This window comes from Mustela erminea, chromosome 9 (assembly GCF_009829155.1).
Source record: "Mustela erminea isolate mMusErm1 chromosome 9, mMusErm1.Pri, whole genome shotgun sequence".
Taxonomy (NCBI): domain Eukaryota; kingdom Metazoa; phylum Chordata; class Mammalia; order Carnivora; family Mustelidae; genus Mustela; species Mustela erminea.
The window spans coordinates 108,862,164-108,882,972 of NC_045622.1; the positions used below are offsets into that span (position 1 = coordinate 108,862,164).

The window sequence follows — 20,809 nt, forward strand, 5'->3', positions numbered from 1 at the left end:
GTTTTAGAAACTATTCCCCCTTTTTTGGATAAAATTACTATTATTATGCCTTTGAGTTACTGACTTAATTGATAAGTTGCTCTGTTTGAGGGGAAAAAAGGAGAATGTGTATTTACTGGCATAGGTGAAACGAGTTACCTTATCTCTGCTAGCAGTTTGTTGCAGACTATTAAACTTAAAATAACTGATCTTGATTTAACTAATATTCCTAGGCTTTGTTTATCAGAAAATGTCAAATTTCAGTCTGACCACATTATTCCATTTTCCCTAAATATAGTTTAATTCTTTCATTCTAAATAAGGAACTCCTTGGTGTTTCTGTAAAATTTTATTGACTCCCCTTCATATGTACACACAGTGATATTATTATTATTATTATTGCTTTCCACACCAACCTTTTATGTGCCAAAACCAGTCTGGCATTCATTTAATATGTTACTTTATAAAAATAAAGTGTGTTATAAATTAAGACACTGGTTTGGTTTCTTTTGCCATGCCAGTGTGGAAATACCGTACTATTTAAACTTGAGTGTTGGTGATTATTCTACTGATAGCACTTAAAAGCTCCGTAATTCGTAAAGAGGATTTAAAAAAAGTCCCCAAACAAAAAAATTATAATCCAGTCTTAGAAATTTATATGTTCTGTGGTGTCTGGCAACAAAGGTAAAATATAATGAGGCAGGTTGGGTGGGTGTGTGGTATCTTGCGTGTTTCTAATGCAGTCTTATGAGTTCCAAGTAAAAAAAAGTTTAATGTCTTTTTTTTTTTTTTTTTTTAAACTGTCAATACTCACCTCTCAGCAGAGTACCAAAGGGCTTTAGAATTTTGGGTTGTCCTGAACTTTTCATAAAGACCCTTCCACAGGGCACCAGGTGGCTTAGTTGGTAAAACGTCTGCTTTCTGTGTGGGTCATGATCCTGGGTCCTGGGATCCAGCCCTGCGTTGGGCTCTCTGCTCAGCAGGGACCCTACTTTTCCCTGTCCCTCTGCCTGCTGCTCCCCCTGCTTGTCTCTCTTTCTCTCAGTAAATAAATAAAATCTTTAAAAAGAAAAAAAAGACCCTTCCAGAAAAGTGTTAATATGTGTAAAAGGTGAGCAGAGAGGCCTGTGTTTTATATTTAATTTGGGTGGACCTGGTATCTGTTAATTGTTGTGGTTCCCCCACACACCTTATCAAAAGTAAATTAATTTGATCTTTGTAAAAACAAATTTAATTTATGTATTTTTAAGTAGACTCTAGGCCCAGTGTGGGGCTTGAACTCATGACCCTGAGATCAAGAATTGCATGCTTTACCGGCCAAGCCAGCCAGGTGCCCCTAATTTGACTTGAAAATAAAAGAGGAAACACTGCTTTTAGTTGTTAAAACTGTAATCACTTAAGATGCCCAGACTTAGAGCCCAGCTTGTCTGAATTGGAAACCTAATGAAAAGTACCTGCCTCTCCTGCTTTGCAATGAGGAAAGTAGTCTCATTCCACAGTCATGCTTTGTGACCTGGTGAAGGACTTTGAAAAGGGCCTTCCATCCAGATCTCCTTAATTCAGGAATACTACCTGACATGAAGCTTTGAAAAGGAGATGAAAACCTTCTCAGTTGCATATTCAAAACAATCTTAAAAGTATTGTTGGGCCTCTCCTTTTGAAAGCTATCCTCTAGGCTTTCAAGACAGCAAAATATATATAGGGTAGTCCCCATTGTTGGTCTTCCTCACTGATTAATCCATGCTGATTTGCCTTTGTTTCGACTATGCTAGAGCTGAAGGGCAGTTCTTTTTGTTATTATTCAGTTGGAATGATTTCATGCTGCTTCTGGAGGGAATGAAAGGAGCTAAGGCAGTGGCTGATTAGGCCATGTGGTACAGCAGTCTCATTTGTGGACCTGCCATTGGGGCAAACTGCGAAGTACTGTACAGACCAGCTAAGAGCTGATGGTGGGAAAGTACACAGTCTTGTGTCCTAGACTAGGCATAGCTTGAGAACGGGTCTCTCTAATGATACTGTCCTATAGGTAAGGACGTAATAAAAGCATATAGCTTCATCTCATGTCCTCTTGTCCATTAGATTCTTTATCCCGTGGCCTTCTAATTCAGGTTAGAACTGTCGTAAAGGTAGGACTGTTTGGCAGACCTTTGTATCCCAAGAACACTGAAGCAGTTTTCTCAAGTGTATTGTGTTGTACTCTAACACTTTACTCTCGGTCCCAAAACTTACTTTTGATGCTTTCCCAAGATACCTTCTTAGTGGTGCTGAAACTTTATTTTGGTGGTCATTTCCCAAGACCGACAATTTTTAGGTTGACAGATCCACTTAGGTTCTTGTTCCAAATGCCACCCTAGATGTTGACAAGAGTGTTTTTCCTGGGTTAATTTTTGCATTGATACGGTGTGTCTTACTCTCTTTCCTTGAAAATTGTTACCAGCTTGTTTTTCCCATTATTTTATTCCCACGTAGGTTCCAAATAAGTTCCGTTATCCATTCTACTACGAGATGTGTTGGTACGTGTTGGAGCGCTATGTGTACTGCATAACAAACCGCTCCCACCTAACTAAGGAATTTCAAAAAGAGTCCCTCAGTATGGGTAAGTGTCCTGCGTGAACATGCATCTACCTGCTTGGAACTACCAAGTTCATTCATTGGAGTTGAACATTGGTTACAGCTGAGCACCTACCCAGACATGAATTACTAGGCAACATGAAGTATCTGGATCTCCTCTTTGTCTGAATTGTTAATACTTAGCTCCTTAAGAAAGATAGTCACTTCTCTACTATATTTATTATCTAAAGAATGGTCTTTGGTACAATAAAAACTAAATGTCGTCATGCTAACTCTTAACTGTATTCCAGGCACATTACTAAGGAGTAAATTCTGTTATTACCTGTAGGTGTAGGTATTATCCTCATTTTACAGATGGTGACATTAAGTTTCAAAGAAATTAAAAAACCTGTCCATGATCCTATAGTTTATAAATGTGAAAGCTACAGTTTTAGTCAAGTTGGTAAGTCTGTAAAATCTATACCCTTAACCTCTATGCTTTAATGTTTCCTCAACTTATATTTTGCCATCCATTTTATTGGATGGCAAGATACTTTGTTAGTTACACATTTTTAGGTTGTTTCATGCCTTGAGGTATAGAGGAGTCAACAGTGTAACATCCTATGGTCATGTCTTTCACAGAATCTTTGATCTAAGCCAGATAATTTTTTTTTGCTTCAGCATTTTCCTTTGAGGATAGTTTATATTCTTGTTTGAAAATAAAAAATGATCACCTAGTACATGAAAGCAGGGTACAGAATTTAATTGTATATGCCATATATCCCAACGCAATCATAGTCATACACATACGCAATGAAAAAGATTCAGGGGTGCCTGGGTGGTTCAGTAAGGTAAGCATCTGCCTTCGGATCAGGTTGTGATCTCAGGGTCCTGGGATCTAATCTCTCAGGGTCCTGGTGTCCAGCCCTGCAGTGGGCTCCCTGCTCAGCGGGGAATCTGCTTCTCTCTCTCTCTCTCTCTCTGCCCCTCGTCTTACTCATGCCCTCTTTCTCTCAAATAAATACATAGACGCTATAAAAAAAGAAAGGAAAAAGGATGGAAAGAAAATACCAGCTGTTGAGTTGTTATCCAAGGTTAGAGGGATAAGGGATGACTAATACCTACTTCTTTGCACCATCTTACATTTTCTAAATTATTACTAATAAACATATTACTTGTTTTCCCATTTGGATTGGCTAATTAATTTTTATACTTTTTTTTTTAAGTTTTTACTTAAATCCCAGTTAGTTAGCAGGCAGTGTAATATTAGTTTCAGGTGGACAGTATAGTGATTGAGCTCTTCCATAGAGCGCCTGGTGCTCCTCACAGCAAGAGCGCTCCTTAATTCCCATCACCTGTTTCACCCACTCCCCCACCCACCACCCCTCTGGTGATCCTCGGTTGGTTCTATATAGTGAAGAGTCTGTTTCTACTACTACTTTCCTCATAAAGGACCAGTGAACAGTTAACAGTTTTTCCTTCATTAGATCTTTATTTTGACTATCAAAATCTTCTTTTTTTAAAAAAGATTTTATTTATTTATTTGACAGAGATTACAAGTAGGCAGAGAAGCAGGCAGAGAGAGAGGAGGAAACAGGCTCCCTGCTGAGCAGAGAGTCATACATGGAGCTTGATTCCAGGACCCTGGGATCATGACCTGAGCCGAAGGCAGAGGCTTTAACCCACTGAGCCACCCAGGTGTCCCTATCAAAATCTTTTTAAAAACACTTGCTTTGTTTTGTTAGCCATATTTGAGATTTCTTTTTTTTTTTTTTTAAAGATTTTATTTATTTGTCAGAGAGAGAGAGGGAGAGAGAGCGAGCACAGGCAGACAGAATGGCAGGCAGAGGCAGAGGGAGAAGCAGGCTCCCTGCTGAGCAAGGAGCCCGATGTGGGACTCGATCCCAGGACGCTGGGATCATGACCTGAGCCGAAGGCAGTTGCTCAACCAACTGAGCCACCCAGGCGTCCCCATATTTGAGATTTCAATTCCATAGTTTAGTTTTATGACCAAAACTTTAAAGCTTTTTTTTTTTTTTTTTTTTTAAGATTTTATTTATTTGACACAGAGAGAGATTACAAGTAGGCAGAGAGGCAGGCAGAGAGAATGGTAACCCAGGCGCCCCATAACCAAAACTTTTAACAAAACTGTATGTGCAGGCACCTGGGTGGCTCATTGGGTTGGCCCTCTGCCTTCAGCTCGGGTCATGATCTCATGGTCCTGGGATCGAGTCCCGTATCGGGGTCTCTGCTCAGCAGGGAGCCTGCTTCCCTCTCTCTCTCTGCCTGCCTCTCTGCCTGCTTGTGGTCTCTCTCTGTCAAATAAATAAATTTAAAAACAAAACAAAACAAAAAAACTGTATGTGCTTCGTACTGTCTGCTTTTTAAAAAGTTAATGAAGGGGCACCTGGGTGGCTCGGTTAAGTGTCTACATTTGGCTCAGATCATGATCCCAGGGTCCTGGGACTGAGCCCCACATCGGGCTCTCTACTCAGTGAAGAGCTTGCTTCTCCCTCTGCTTGCCACTCCCCCTGCTTGTGCTCTGTTTATGTCAAATAAATAAATAAAATGAAATAAAAAGTTAATGAAATTATAACCCCAAATTTTAGTCTGGACTTGGAATTAATTTATAGCCATTGTCAGCTGACTTGTTTCTAGCACACAGTTCATGGACTCTTCAGTCTTTTGAAAAATCAGTTGATCATTGCCTTAGCTGTCCCACTAACTCCGGATCCTGTTCTTACCTGTAACTACGATTTTCAACAAGTGGCCATAGCTGGGATAAGGAGAGACCATTTTAAAATGTCCCAGCTTTGGGTGCCTGGGTGGCTCAGTGATTAAGCCATTGCCTTCGGCTCGGGTCATGATCTCAGGGTCCTGGGATAGAGCCCTGCACCGGGCTCTCTGCCACTTGTGGTCTCTGTCAAATAAATAAAATCTTTAAAAAAATGTCCCAGCTTTGTCATTTATAACCCCAGGGTCCCTCCCATGCCGCCTGTTTCTCTCGTTGATCACATGGTCAAGTGGCTTGTTCTTTTTTTTTTTTACTGGCAGATTTGGAGTTAAATGGGTTGGAATCTGGAAATGGGGATGAAGAAGCAGTGGATCGAGAACCAAGGCGCCTGAGCAATAGGCGTTCTGTCCTCACGAGCCCCGTAGCCAATGGGGTCAACCTGGATTATGACGGACTGGGCAAAAGCTGCCGGAGTCTTCCAAATCTGAAGAAAACCTTGTCAGGGGACTCCTCCTCTGACTCTAGCCGGGCCTCCCATAATGGCCAAGTGTGGGATCCCCAGTGTAGTCCTCGAAAGGACAGGCAGGTGCATCTGACCCATTTTGAGCTTGAAGGCCTCCGCTGTCTTGTAGATAAGTTGGAGTCTCTGCCACTGCACAAGAAGTGTGTCCCCACAGGGATAGAAGATGAAGATGCTCTTATTGCCGACGTGAAGGTAAGGGTGGGTTATGTGGCGTGGGAGCCACTCATCTGGCTCGGGAAAGCAGCTTCGCATTTCTTAGAAAGTACAGGAATTCCGGGTAATCTGTTTCATTCAGAAAGAAATTAATATTTACTGGTGTGTGTGTGTGCTGTACAGTGTTAGAATTCCTAAAGTGAGGTTAGGTCCCTGCTGTTGAAATACTAACATTTATATGTTCAATTAGGACTTAAATTTAGTCCTAAAAAACACAGATTTCAGATTCATTCTAAAAATAAAGGAGGAGACTCTTCATTTTTAATACTAAGTAATAGTATTAGGAAATACTATTTAAACAAGTTACCTGCAGATGAAGAGGCCTGTTTCAGAATAAAAGTGGCCAATAACAATCTCTAGCAGTCTCACCCCAAGCAGATAAGGAAGAAGCTCTTTTCCACTGGTTGATGTTGAGTAGCTTTCGCATACTTAGTTTCATTTTTATCTACTTTTAAGATTTAAATTTTTAAAACCCATTGGACAGCTTCTGAGGAAGTGTCATTGTAAATAAACATAATCTGTCCCGTGGCGCCTGGCTGGCTCTCTCAGTGGAGCATGCGCCTCTTGATCTCTGGGTAGTGAGGTCAGTCGCACATTGAGCATAGAGGTTTTAAAAAAAAAAAAAAAAAAAAGACAGACATAACCTATCTGATTGCTAGATCAGGTTTCTTCATGTTACATATTTTTCTTTTTCAAGAGATCTCCCAGTATTAGTGATTTTTCAGAGCTGTCCCACCCTTCATGTATTAGTCTCAAAGAATTGAGCTTCTCAGGGGTCCAGGTATCAACTGTCTAAACTTGGAGGAAATTCTTTTAAGTCTTTCCTCACAAGTAACCATTACCATAAACCCCAAAAACTGTAAAGGCTGGGAATATCAATTTTCTTTGTAAGTCATCATTTGGAGCTACAGTTTGGATGCAGGGCATGGATATGTGAATTAGAAAGCTGGTTCGCTATTGGTAAATAAGTGTTTATTTTCAAAATTTGTCATACAGATTATTTTAAGCCACAGAAGTATTTATATTGAATAATTTTATGTGGCCCTAAGGAAGATGGGCTTAATATCTTAGTATGTCTGTTCCATTTCTGATTTCCTGATTCACATTTTTCCTTGGCCACTTCTGCCAACCACCTCAGGAAAGAATTCTGTAATCTGGGATGCTTTTTCTTTTTATGATAAACTTTTTAATTGTATCTTACTGTTTAGGCATCAGTGAAAGGGTAAAAGACTAGAGGCAGAAAAGAGTGGTAACCTGGTGAGGTTGGTCCTCTCCAGTAGTGACAGAAGTGGGACAGTTGGTTTTGTAGTTTGGTTTTACAAGGTTTGTTCTAGAAGAGACAGGTGGTATCATTGTTGCTTATATTTAGGGGAGGAAATGGCAGAGGTCTAGGTAGGTGTGGTCTTGTTTCTATAATGATTAATATGCTGCAAAACAAACTTAACCATACTTTCCCAGACTCACAAACTAGATTTTTTTTTTTTAAGATTTTATTTATTTATTTGACAGAGATCACAAGTAGGCAGAGAGGCAGGCAGAGAGAGAGGAAGGGAAGCAGGCTCCCTGCTGAGCAGAGAGCCCAATGTGGGGCTCGATCCCAGGACCCTGGGATCATGACCTGAGCCGAAGGCAGAGGCTTTAACCCACTGAGCCACCCAGGCGCCCCACAAACTAGATTCTAAATTCACTTTCCACCCTAAAGTGAGCAACAGACATTTAAATTTTTTCTTTTCCGGGTGCCTGGGTGGCTCAGTGGGTTGAGCCGCTGCCTTCAGCTCAGGTCATGATCTCGGGGTCCTGGGATCGAGTCCCGCATCGGGCTCTCTGCTCAGCAGGGAGCCTGCTTCCCTCTCTCTCTCTCTCTCTCTCTCTCTCTCTGCCTGCCTCTCCATCTACTTGTGATTTCTCTCTGTCAATTTAAAAAAAAAAAAAATCTTAAAAAAAAATTTTTTTTCTTTTCCATTGTGATAGGACATACATTTTTATACTTTCCTGAGAGTTTGATTATAGCATCTTTACCTTTTTCCCTCAGAAGTTTCTTTTGTATGTAGCTATTCCATCATAGATACCTGTAGGAAACATTAAATTAATTAACTTGCCTATAGGATCCCTAAAAAGAAAGATTTCTAAGTTTATATCTCACTGACATTCTTTTGGTCTGGGTATCTATATTTCTGAATCATGAAAAAGAATAGGGGATTTGACTTCATTGAATCCAGTTGTCGGAAGCCATATTATAATCCACTGGTCAGTTGTACAGGGTCAGGTGTCATGATAGAAATACAGATGCTCCCTTAACTAAAGTAGTTAAAGATATTTGAGGAGGCAGAGTGGTAGAGGAAAATATAGAAAAATTTGTGTCAAATATCTAAGCAGAGTGAAAGGAGGCAGGAAGAAAGGGAATGAGTCAAAAAGATCTCTAAAGAGGGCTCTGAGCATTATGGAAAGAGTCTAGGGAGAGCTTCCTTCTGTTTGTCAGGAATCATGAAAAACATGGTTGCCATCACTGGCTAAGGTAGAGTGGCGTAGAGACCAGAGCATGAGGAGGGAGTGGCCACCAGGACGACCTACCGGCGGGGTGACAGCGTTTGATTATTCCTGTAGGGGCTTGTCCACACCTTGTCTTGTTTGCCCTGATAACCGTAGTTAAAGTAAAGCTGATTGCAGAAGACGGCAGGCTGAGATCCCAGCTCTGCAGGTAGTTTTCACTTAAGGTCATGTGGATAATCATGCCTGCGTTTGACCGTTTATGTTTAGTCTGAGCTTCAGACAATAGTGAATTTAGAGCCTGAATACTTTGAGAATCTGAACGTCACCAAAAAGAAAAGAAGCACTGGATTGGGTAGGTGCCACTCCCGCACAGCTGGAGACTGCAGTGCTCGAGAACTTGGAGCTGGTAGCATAGAGGCCTGTGCCGCAGTGGAGGACGACAGTAAGCCTGGAGTTTACTCTTCCTGCAGAGAGAGGGGTTGCTTCTTGGTGCAGCCTGTGTGGCTCTCGTGAAGACCCAGCAGCGGGGATGAGAGTAGAAGTGGTAGGATGAAAGATCCGTAATTCTGTATCCCTGAGAGCAAAGTCCTTTCTCGTGATGGTGGGAAAGGGCTTTGAAGATTCCAAACATTAAATTCCACGTTGTTGAAGAAAGATCGTAGGATATAAAATTGGAAGGGGGTTTGATTTAAAAGGGGGCATTAAAAAGTGTTGACTTATTGGTAAAAGATCAGGGGAAAGTAGTCAGTAGTGTGTCTGGGAGGTACGTTGACTTGGACTCCTAAAAGTAGAATGGAGTTCTCTCGCACTGTGAGATACTTTCGCATCTCTGAAACCGGGAAGTCTTGTGTTTGATAGATGTTGACTAGAGACAGAACCTGGTGCAGTGTGTATAGTACACTCCCATTAATGTGAGAAAAAGTTTCTTTTGTATGTGCATCGCAGGGGTGCTGGAGAGAGGGACATGCCATCTGCTGCCAGTGGGTCACAGCAATGTGGTGGGCGTCAGCTGGAAGACTAAGTTTTTAATCGGACTTTATTGTGGTGTTTGTATTTATTTTGGTTATAAAGGAGCTCTTAATATACGTACATAAGTAAAGGATTTTTAGTGTATCAGTGTATTTGGCTACCCAACTCAGTGAAACAAATTCAGTGTTTACTGAATATTTACTTTATATTATATTACTAAATATATTTATTTAGTAAATACATATATTTAGTAAATATATATATAGTATATATTATATTACTAAATATTTACTTTTTGGTTTCTCTAAGCTATTTTGATGAGCTTAGCAAACGTGACTTTCTGTCAAGATACTAGATATATGAAAGCCTATTTTCTCTAAAATAACATCCACCTCAGTGGAGCTATTCTGAAAATTAATAATATTAGTAGAGTACTTAATAAGCCATATCACTGTTAGAGAAAACAAAATTAGATGTTACAAATCTATGAAATTCATTTATTCGACTTCTCCGAATAATGCCTGCCTACTCTGTGCTAGGAAGCAGGCTGAGTGTTGGAGTAAATACGGAGACGTGCTATGGATCAAGTCCTCAGGGGGAGTACAGGTCAGTGTTGGAGCAGCCATTTAAATGGGCTGAGAAAGTCAGCGCGTTCTAGGTTTTACAGGCGCCGTGCGTGTTGTAGGGTGCCGAGTGAGCACTGGGTGTAGTGGGTGGATCCTGTCCTGAGGGAAGGAGGTGCCAGTCTTCCTAATTCAAGAGTTAAGGGGCACCTGGCTGGCTCAATAGAAGGAACATGTGACTCTTGATCTTGGGGTCGTGAGTTTGTGCCCCACGTTAGGTAGGGAGATTACTTAAAAATAAATAAATAAGGGGCCCGGGTGGTTTAGTCAGTGAAGCATCCTGACTCTTGATCTCAGGGTCATGAGTTCAGGCCCCACATTGAACTCCATGCTGGGCATGGAGCCCACTTCAAGAAATAAATAAATAAAAATAAAAAGTTAGCCTCGCCTGGGTGGCTCACTCAGTTAAACATGTGCCTTCTGCTCAGTTCATGATCTCAGGTTCCTGGGATTGAGCCCCTATCAGGCTCCATGAGCAGCAGAGAGCCTGCCTCTCCCTCTCCCGCCCCCCTTGCTTTATATGCATGCTCTCTGTGTGAAATGAATAAATTAAATCTTTAAATAAAATAAAAATTTCAGGTGAGCTCTTAAATAAAAAATAGAAAGTTAATAAACTTTCCTGTTAGATGATACAGATTCATTGCCAACATTATATAAATGGCTCTCAACTTATAAATTCCAGAGTTGTTCTTTGTGGTGCATAGACCACTACTGCTGCTCTGATCTGAGATGCTAACGTTTTGCAACCATGATCTAAAAATTTACAGTCGGCTCCATCTCAGGAGTGTGCTGGAACTGAAAGCAGAGAGTCATGGTTTCAGATAAGTATAGACACTAATCACAAGTTTGCTTCATCTGACACTTTGGGGGTGACTCTGATGCTAGTTAAAGAGAACTGGTAGAGGACCTTGTATTGGATCTTAATCTTTAATAAAACTAGATGAGGGGGGAGAAGGCAGCCTCTATAAATAAAACTCCATTTGCAGTTTTTACTGTTATTTGTAATAATTCACACATTGTTAATAAGTGGAAAGTTTTATTTTGTTTACTTATACTTACTATTTTTTTTTAAGTAAACTCTCCACCCGCTATGGGGCTTGAACTCACTACCCCAAGATTGAGTCTCATGCTCTACTGACTGAGCAGCCAGGCACCCTTAAATAGAAAGTTTTAAATAATTTAACAGCTACAAGGCATATAAGGTTAGATTAAAATGCATGTAATTCTTCAAAGTGTTTTTATTACATTCTTGTATTACATGTCAGGTTCTTACTAATTCTGATCTTTATTGCCTATCTTATTCTAAATTAATAGAAAAAATCGGCCTTGTTTAATTAATGATTTGGAAACTTACTTGGAGTGAGTTCCCCAGTATGGTATCTGGTTTTTGTCCTTTCCTGGTGACCTTTAAGGTTTTCACTTGCTACAACATGACAGTATGTTTTCCTAAGTATTCGTTTTTTATCATCCCTCTAGGTTAGATAGGACCAAGACCAAAACAAGGATTTTCTAAGAAGACCTCCCACACCATCAAGGAAAGTTTGTCAAACATAATAGGCTGATGGCACTTGGTCTTTGAGTCTTAAGATAAAGTGCAGACTAGAGGTTCAGGATTAAGATGATCATAGAACCTTTTCAAGGAAGAGCTCTACCAAAAAGCACAGAACTCCCACCTTTCCTTGGTAAACTACTGTGAATATGTAGTAGCCCCTGGCCTAGACCCCATAAAGCCCGTATGTAGCCCCTAGCCTAGACCCCATAAAGCCCATATGTAGCCCCTGGCCTAGACCCCATAAAGCCCATATGTAGCCCCTGGCCTAGACCCCATAAAGCCCATTAGCCGCTGACTCTGCACCAGAAACTCACTGAGACAACTGTCCTGAAAATAAATAAGAATGTTTCCTAGCTAGGTTCCCAATGGCCTGAGGGCTTTCAAAGCAGCATCTGTAATTCCTGAAAAAGCCAAGTTACATTTTTGAGAGTCTAAAAATTACATAAATCTGGATCCAAAAGATACACTGTAGCCTGAGAGAGAGTGTGTTCAGTCTGAGCTTCTCCCTAACCGTGATCAGTGCATGGAGAGTGTGTGACACACATCATTCAAGGGGCTGTCAGAAGTGGCGTGGTTGAGGTGTCTGATAAGATGCAGGGTCGCTTCATCCAGGGGTCATCAGGAATGGGGCAGGCAAAACAAACGACTAGAATAGGAAATGTGCAGGAGTGCTGGTGTCCTGGAGAGTCCGAGGAGACTGGTGGGTAATGGAGTTGGCAGACACAGATTCAGTGGCTCCTTGTGCTGGTTCCGTGGCAGGAGAGTAAAGCACCTGGACCTGAGATTGAGCCTCAGCTCGCTGGACTTGGTCGTGATGGAACTGCTAGAAGCACTAGCTGCCTAGGCATTGCTGTTCGGTGGTGGAGTGCCCAGTCGCAACCAGAGGCAGGCATCTGTTGTAGAAATAGTTGATATTAAACAGACATATGTATTGAATATCTCAATATTGGTTGAAATGTGTTGTTCCTGAAGGTTTTTCTGGAAACACGTATGTTCGTTGTGAATTCTGGACTTGGGAGAGCAGCACTGAGGGCAGGTGAAGCAGGCGGGTGTGCCGGCAGAAAGGGGGCTCAAAGGAGCTCAGCCCGGGTGCCTGGCTCTTGCACAGGCTGAACTTCGGGCGACTTCCTGTTTGCCTGAAGAGCAGGGGGGGACGGTCGTGTGTGTTTGCTCCCCGGGAAAGAGTGCTGCTGTAACAGTAAGAGGTGACCCTGCGTTGAAGGGTGTGGACGGAGGCAAGGACACTCACGGGCGTAGATGCAGAACGGGTTAAAGCCTTTCCTTTAGCTGGCGCCTTCCGAAGTCGGCCGGAGGGAGCCCTCTGGGGCCGGCCTTGGGTTCTCCTATTGCAGTGGTGGTGGGAGGGAGGAGGCGGGGGCGCGGCCTAGCTCGCCTCCTGGGCAGCCTTTCCTCCAATCACGGGGCCGACAGCCCTCGCCGAGCACACCCCCTCCCGACTCTGCAGCAGGACGGCTGGGCCCTCTGCCTGGCTCGCTCACTCGAGCTCAGCTCCCCCTCCTGCCATCTTCCGTTGCAAAGCATTTCTGGGAGCTGCATGTGGGTGACGCAGCAGCATTGTTCGCAGGCACAGGAAGCCGCGGCTGAGCTGAAGGGCTCGAGAAGGAGCTCAGAACACGACTCGCTGCTCCCTCCGGGTAGCCTGAAGGGTTATAACCGGACTGCCCTGCCTGATGTACTTTGGGAGATTCCAGAATTTTCAAGTAAATTGGTATTTTCCTAGAGGGAGAAAACCTAACTCCTTCAGCACAACTTCCAATACAGAAAACAAAACAAAGACGCTGGGAAAACTTCAACCAAGAGCCTCGGCAGCTCCAGAGCGACGAGAAACGCAAGGTCAGGCGGGCGGGCGGCAAACCCTTTCTGACTCGGGGTGTGTGTAACTGTAGGGACTTTGTCTCGGCCGAGAGGCAGAAGAGCAGCCTGCCGGGCGGGTCCCGGACAATGCTCAGGTTACTCAGTGCTGCGGGAGCCCGGGAGCCCTCACCGCACTTGTTCCCTGTCCTGGTGGGCTCTGCTTTTGAATTGGGTCGCTGGGCTTTGGGGAATCCTTTTCCCTTCTCTGCCCAGACGCCCGCTGTTCTCTTCCCCTTCCTGTGATGTGTGGGGTGTGGGCTTGTGTTTGAATGTTCTCCCGAATGCCAGGAGCCCAGATAGGCGTCAGCCTTTCCGCACTCCGCCCCCGCTCTGCGCTCCCCGTCCCAAACCCCCTCTGGTGAAGGGTGGTGGCTTCTTTATATGGTTTCTTAGAGGGCCTCATCTGGAGTCTGCCTTATTTGATGAAGCGGGGTGAGCTTGGTTGTATGGCCCCAACAAAATAAGGGTTGGAAGGAAATCTGCATTTCCCTCCACACCCACACGGACCCCAGCAAGTGAGCGGTATATGCGTGAACAGCTGCCCCCCTCAACCCCCACGCAGAGGCAGTTTCTCCACCTACCTTTCCCTGTCCCCCACACAAAAAATCGTGCAGGTAGAAGGAGACTGCTTTTGGTGAGCAGTTAGGTTCCTTTCCTCCTCAGACAATCGCAGATCTTTCTGTGCGGTCTGTTTTGCTGAAAGTGGAAAGTCCCTGTTTGTGGACAGCTCAGTGCTCTCCGGCAGAGGAAATGGGCAGAGTCCTACTCCTCGGCAGTATGACGTGGGGGAGGGGAACTGTGCACTCCCTAACACACGTTGAATGGACCTGAATTTTTCACCCTAGGGAGATTAGGAGCCCGTACCAGAGCCTAGTCCCACGTGGCACCGCACCGCCTCTTCACCCCCACGCTGGGCTGGGCGGTGTTGAACAGGAGGCTTCAGAATAGGATGCCATAGCAACTTGAAGTAAATAAAACGTCTGCAAATGAAATCAGTTTGGGGGAGGGTGAGAGGCATCTGGAGACTTGGCAAAGGGGATCTTCGTGGGGGAGCTTCCTGGGTGTGAGTTTTAAAGGGTCTTTCTGAGTCCCAACTCTGGGATTTGGATCATGATCCTTAGGTTAGGATGAAAATGCTTGGTAGAGAAGTGCTTCATGCCTCAAAAAGTCCTGGTCTTCTAGGCAGAGCCTGCAGGAATATGGAAATGATTATTAAAGATGGCCCAGGCATGCTCACGGTCCAGGATCAAAGTTTAGTTGTTGAAATAGTTAATATACTAGGGAGGGCAACCTGAAAGGAATCTTGTAGCTTGTCTTCTGGATTTCTGGGTTTTTTGCTGTTACCTTTGCATTAGGGCTCATGAGGTCAGGGAAAGAGGGATTTCATTCTGCTAGGTCTGGGATTCAGAAGTTTTCTGTGTAAAACATAAAGACTTGTTTCCAAGTAACAGTAGACCAGCATGAATCACTTCAGCGGCAGTTTCTTACTGTCGCATTGTCTTCAAGTCGTTCAGACTAGATTGGCTAAAGCCATTAAAACTGTTGTCCCCAAGATTGTTCCTGCTCCGTTTATAAGAATAAAGCCAAATACTTGACTTTATGTGTGTGTGTGTGTGTGAGAGAGAGAGAGAGAGATTGATCAATTGATTGGTTGATTTGAAGTTGAGATTTCTGTAATCAACTTTAAAAGAACAGAGCTCTGGGTTGAATCAAGACATTAAGACTCTGCGTTTCATATTAATTAATCCAGCATTAGCCAGTCTTTTTTGCCACTTTGCTGAGATCTACAAAATGAAGGCAGTACTTACTTCTTGATAATATTCATTGACTGGTATTGAGAAGTTAAAGGGGCAGTATAAAGTTGTACCGCCATATATAGAACTGTATGACAAGTAACACTTGTTGCCACGTAGCTAGCTACTTCAGTGTACATACCAACTGCACAGTGAGTATGCGAGTATGGAGTTGGGAGCAAAGGTAAATTCAAAGTCTTGATAGTACTAGTACTAGTCGGAGTTTTCTCTTTCATCTTCAGTTTGTTTTACAGTGAGTCCTGTAAACGAAGGGAAAACACAGTTGCCAGCCTGCCCTTCCCATGTCGGTTTTAGGGACTGGGGCTAAGTCTTGATGCTGCTGGGAGTCGTTGGCTCTTTGTTCACTGTGCCTTGCTTTTCCTCCCCCTCTTCTGTCCTATCCTACCCTCAGATTTTGCTGGAGGAGCTTGCCAACAGCGATCCCAAGTTAGCCCTCACTGGAGTCCCGATAGTGCAGTGGCCAAAAAGGGATAAGGTAAGGAGCTGTTCTTGATCTTCAGGCTGCTGAAGCATTTTGCTGGCTGGTCATCACCGTTCCAGGAAGAAAAAGCACAACTAGAGGCAGACAGCTTTTGGCACATTAAAATAAACTGACAGAAAATCATTACTCTGTTCTGTTTTAACTCTTAGGTCAGGATAAGTGGCTATCTTTGGAGATGACTCTCTTAACAGAACTAAGAACCTGCCTCCAGGTTTAGATCCAAAAGTGTACATTTATTCACCAGAATGGATTTGTTCCTGTCCTTCTGGCCCGGTGATTCAGTTATTTTCACGGGTATTTTTTAAAACTAGTCAAAATAATTACATATATTTAAATGGCTGGACTATTTCAATGATGGAGTGAGTGCACACACTCAGGAAACCCCTTAATTTGGATTTTTCGGTATCAAATTGAAAAAAGAAGGAAAGGAATGACCTGTTAGCTAATAAATTGTCATTTACGAGTTTTCGTTAGGTTCTGTATGATTTTTTTCCTGTATTGTCCTTTGTCACGGTTATTTATTAAATAAAAGTAAGAGCTTGCATTCTGATCTTTGCCATGAGTTTGGCAAATACGTAGGCCCTTCTTTGGTGTCCCCAGTTGAAATTTGCAGAGCTGTCACGTTTTAGGAATGTTTAGGTGTATAGCTGTGAAAAATGTCTTAAAAGAACCACTTCCTAGGTGGAGAAGTTCCACCTAGCTGATGCTTGACCACATGAAACTGCCTCAGAACAGCTCAGTCATTTCTCGCTGTTGTATGTTTTGTGTCAGAAATATGTTTAAGGTACCCTGGAAATTTGAAGAACTAAAAGACCCAGTCCTTGTTCTTGAAAAGATCACCAGGACAAAGACAAGCAATAAGATTATAAACGTATACCTAAGAGAGAGATTCTATACCTAAGGGCTACTGGAGTGTATGTTATGTACCAGATTGAGAATAATAAAGAAATGAGCAAGATCTGTCTCCCCCTCGAGTAGTTAACGGTCTTCTTTATGAGTATCTTCTGAGTAGGACTATTGAGGACAAGGAAATATCAGAGGGCCCCTGGATGGCTTTGGTACATAGAAAGCTCCAGGGAGTGGGGGTGTCACAGCTCAGCAGAGTGAGACGGATGTGGGTGAGGTGAAAAGACTGACAAGATTGGCAAACCTTTTCTGTAGAGGTAATACACAGATGACAAATATAATAAAGGCAATAAATATTTTTGGTTTTGCAGGCCATACAGTCTCTGTGGCAACTTCTCAACTCTGCAGTTGCACGTGAAAGCAGCCGTAGACAATACGTAAACAGATGAGCGTCACTGTGTTCTGGTCACATTTCATTTACAAAAATGAGCAGCGGGCCGATGTGCTCGTGGGCCATAGTTCGCCAAGCTGCGTTATCTTCTACCTTCTCCGGTCCTCAGAGTTACTTGATATATTTGACCTCGCTGCTTTCTCTTTCCAGCTTAAATTCCCCGCCCGGCCAAAGGTGCGGGTTCCTACCATCCCCATCACAAAGCCTCACACCATGAAACCGGCTCCTCGGTTAACACCCGTGAGGCCTGCTGCCGCCTCCCCCATAGTGTCAGGAGCCCGGCGGAGACGGGTGCGCTGCCGGAAGTGCAAAGCGTGTGTGCAAGGAGAGTGTGGTGTTTGCCACTACTGCAGGGACATGAAGAAGTTTGGGGGGCCTGGTCGCATGAAGCAGTCCTGTGTTCTTCGGCAGTGCTTGGCAGTAAGTGGCCTGCTGGGTAAAGAACTTGGGGGAGGGAGAAGACAGGTGGTGCCAAAGGGACTGAAGTACAGGTAGTGAGAGTTCTAGAGACTTCAGAGATGGAAAGAAGTTTCTGTCTCTTTTTGGCTTGCTTTGTTTGTCCGTTTTCTCTCTGGGCTCAGAAATGATCCTGTTTAATTTTTCGTCCTTGCTTGCCCTGTTTTCAACTAAGAAAGCAGTATTGCAAGGACAAAAGTCGCTGCTGTCAGTCCCTCTTTACGTGGATTAGGAGGAAGGGCCTGTGAGGCCTGGGACTGACTGGTGAGAGTGAACTGGTCTCTTGTTACCAGTTGCCAGCTGGTTGGTTCTCCCGGTCTTCCTCCGCCGGTTACCCTACCAGAAACTGCTCTTTGCCCAGTTTCCACACTCCCTGAGAATTACAGGAAGCAAATCACCCGTCTTGAGTTAAAGGGAAGCTGAACTGATAAGCATCTGAGTCTGCTCTTTTCTTGGTTTCTTTGTCCTCCTGTAGCCCAGACTGCCTCACTCTGTCACGTGTTCCCTCTGTGGAGAGGTGGATCAAAATGAGGAGACACAGGACTTCGAGAAGAAACTCATGGAATGCTGTATCTGCAATGAGATTGTTCATCCTGGCTGCCTCCAGGTGAGGAGAGGCCTCAGGGCCCCCTGAGGGCTCAGCTGGTAGAATGTCTGAAGGCACCGGGTGGAGCAGGCAGTGGGAATGTGTCACAAGAGGCCACCAGCGTCCCTAATATGGACCGTCATCTGTGGGTCACGTCATAGTCTAACATCTGTCGTTGATTCAGATGCCTGGTTTGTGTGTCAGCCACTGTGTTAGACCCTGAGGGATAGCCCAGGACAAAATAATAGTTCAGTTCTCCTGGAGCTTGCAGTCTGGCCTCCAAAGAGTATATTTGGAGTCGCCAGGCCAGGCCTGGTCTGTTTTGGAATGCTTTGTGCCTTTAAGCATCTGTGCTACGTACTTCAGTGTATCTCTGGATATGAGTTCCTGAAAGATGGTGAGAGCGATGGTATCAGCTAATGTTTAATGAGTGCTTATGCTCTGTCACGCTTTGTACGCACGTGAGGGCCTCTAAGAAAGTAATAGGGAAATTGGTGCAGTCTTTTAAGAGGTCATGTCCTTGGGGCGCCTGGATGGCTCAGTGGGTTAAAGCTTCTGCCTCTGGCTCGGGTCATGATCCCAGGGTTCTGGGATCGAGGCCCACATTGGGCTCCCTGCTCAGCAGGGAGCTTGCTTCCTCCTCTTTCTCTGCCTGCCTGTCTGCCTAATTGTGATCTCTAGCTATCAAATGAATAAATAAGTAAAATCTTACAAAAACAAAAAGAGGTCATGTCCACTCTTCAAGCAGGGACCCTGGGCCTAAGTGTGTGCAGAAGCTCCTTAAATGATACTAATGTGTAGCTGGGGCAGAGAACCACTGATTGATTGATTGACTGACTGATTCTGAGAGGGAGGAGGGGAAGGGCAGAGGGAAAGCAGGCTCCACTACCAGCTCCAAGCCTAATGCAGGGCTCCGTCTCACAGCCCTGTGATCCTGACCCAAGCCAGAATCAAGAGTTGACCCTTAACCAGCTGAGCCACCCAGGCACCTGGGGAACCACTGTTTTACATGCATTCTCTTGTTTACATCTTCTTCTAAATTTTTTTTTAAAGATTTATTTATTTGAGAGCGAGAACACATGAGTAGAGGAAGGGACGGGGAGAGAGAATCTCGAGCAGACCCCTGCTGAGCACGGAGCCCAGTGTGAGGCTCAATCCCACCACCCTGAGATCATGACCTGAGCTGAAACCAAGAGTCACACACTTAACTGACTAAGCCACTCAGGCACCCCTCTTGTTTACGTCTTGAAGACAGCCCTGTGAAGTCAGATCTACCCTATTACTTCATATTTCTTTCAATCTAAAGGGCACTGGTACTGGTATTTTGTTGATTTCTCCAAGGGTGACAACTGTATCATGACTGCCACCTGGCTGACAATGATTGTAAGATACTGTTAATTGTGAGATGCAGCCCAATTTTAGAAATAGATGTGAAAAAAATATGCATCTTAGGATCAGTAAGATGCGATATCATCTCCATGTCGATAAAGAAAGCATTTACTATACGCTAAGCATTTTCCTAAACACTTAACAGGTAATTCATCTACTCCTCACTACAACCCCATAAGATAGGAGTTGTTATTTATCCTCACTTTATAGTTGAGAGCACGGTGTCACAGAGACTAGGCCACTGGTGTCAGAACCCAAGCAGTCATAATTATTGTGCCCCACTATCAAAATAAGGTCTGGCACCTTCTGAATTGTGTGGTCAGTTCCTTCTGCAGAGTGGCAGGAAACTTTCAAGAAAATGAATGTGTCAGGAGAGATAAATATATACATGTGTATGTCAGGAGAGAGACCCCACATTGACCCAGACTCTTGGGAATCTCCACAAACAGCGACGTGTTTACGAGTAGGTAACTTCCACGTTCTTCCCAACCATGTGGCTATTACTGTGTGATACAGGAGCCTTAAGAAACAGGCCGGGGTGGGGGTGCCTGGGTGGCTCAGTCAGTTAAGCCTCTGCCTTCAGCTCAGGTCATGATCCCAGGGTCCTGGGATCGAGCCCCGCATTGGGCTCTCTGCTCAGCAGGAAACCTACTGCTCCCCCTGTTTGTGCTCTCTTCCCCTTTCTCAATAAATAAAATCTTCAAAAAAATAGGCTGGGGTTTCTTATATTTTGGGTTTTTTGTTTGCTTCTGATGTGCTAGATTGTTAACATCCCTGTCTTACTCCAGATGGACGGAGAAGGGCTGCTTAATGAGGAATTGCCAAATTGCTGGGAGTGTCCAAAGTGCTACCAGGAGGACAGCTCGGAGAAAGCCCAGGTAGGGGAGCTTTTTCCAGATTGCTCTGGAGAAGAAAGGAAACGCCAGGCTTGGAAGATGGCTAGAATACATTTGCCTTTGCAACTTTATTCACATGGTTTTTCTGACCCACAGAGATTATTTTGTATTGTGTCTATCTTTTTTTTTCACCTTTGCTTAATTATTTTTTCTTTTGTTGGGAATTTTTAATGTTTGGGTTTTTTGTATTACTGAATACTGTTCCACTTGGGGTCTGCAGATCGCTGAGGTCTTTTTACACTCTGGGACCCTAGGCAGCCCATACAGCTGAGTTACTTGAGGAGGGCGGTAAGGCGAGCACGGTTGCTCCTAAGGAATGAAATTAAAGGGAAGGCAGTGACCTGAGGCAGTGGGTAAGTACAGTGGTGTGCTGGAGTTTCCAG

At 43.9% G+C, this 20,809-nt stretch overlaps 1 protein-coding gene and 1 long non-coding RNA gene across 6 annotated transcripts in view; one reads left to right on the forward strand and one right to left on the reverse strand.

The window, feature by feature from the left end:
* The window catches only part of KDM2A (lysine demethylase 2A), a 113,721-nt gene that overhangs the window by 83,777 nt on the left and 9,135 nt on the right, over nucleotides 1-20,809 (forward strand). For all 5 annotated transcript variants that reach the window (XM_032357604.1, XM_032357602.1, XM_032357601.1 and 2 more), the window contains 6 exons: nucleotides 2,448-2,574; nucleotides 5,583-5,977; nucleotides 15,713-15,796; nucleotides 17,250-17,519; nucleotides 18,031-18,162; nucleotides 20,319-20,408. In XM_032357604.1, coding sequence (XP_032213495.1) covers nucleotides 2,448-2,574; nucleotides 5,583-5,977; nucleotides 15,713-15,796; nucleotides 17,250-17,519; nucleotides 18,031-18,162; nucleotides 20,319-20,408 — 1,098 coding nt within the window. The remainder of the gene's footprint in view (nucleotides 1-2,447; nucleotides 2,575-5,582; nucleotides 5,978-15,712; nucleotides 15,797-17,249; nucleotides 17,520-18,030; nucleotides 18,163-20,318; nucleotides 20,409-20,809) is intronic.
* LOC116598578 lies at nucleotides 12,034-14,485 on the reverse strand. Its single transcript, XR_004289108.1, has 2 exons — nucleotides 14,089-14,485; nucleotides 12,034-12,525 (listed from the first exon to the last, which is right to left on the reverse strand). It is a non-coding gene; the product is annotated as an uncharacterized LOC116598578 (long non-coding RNA).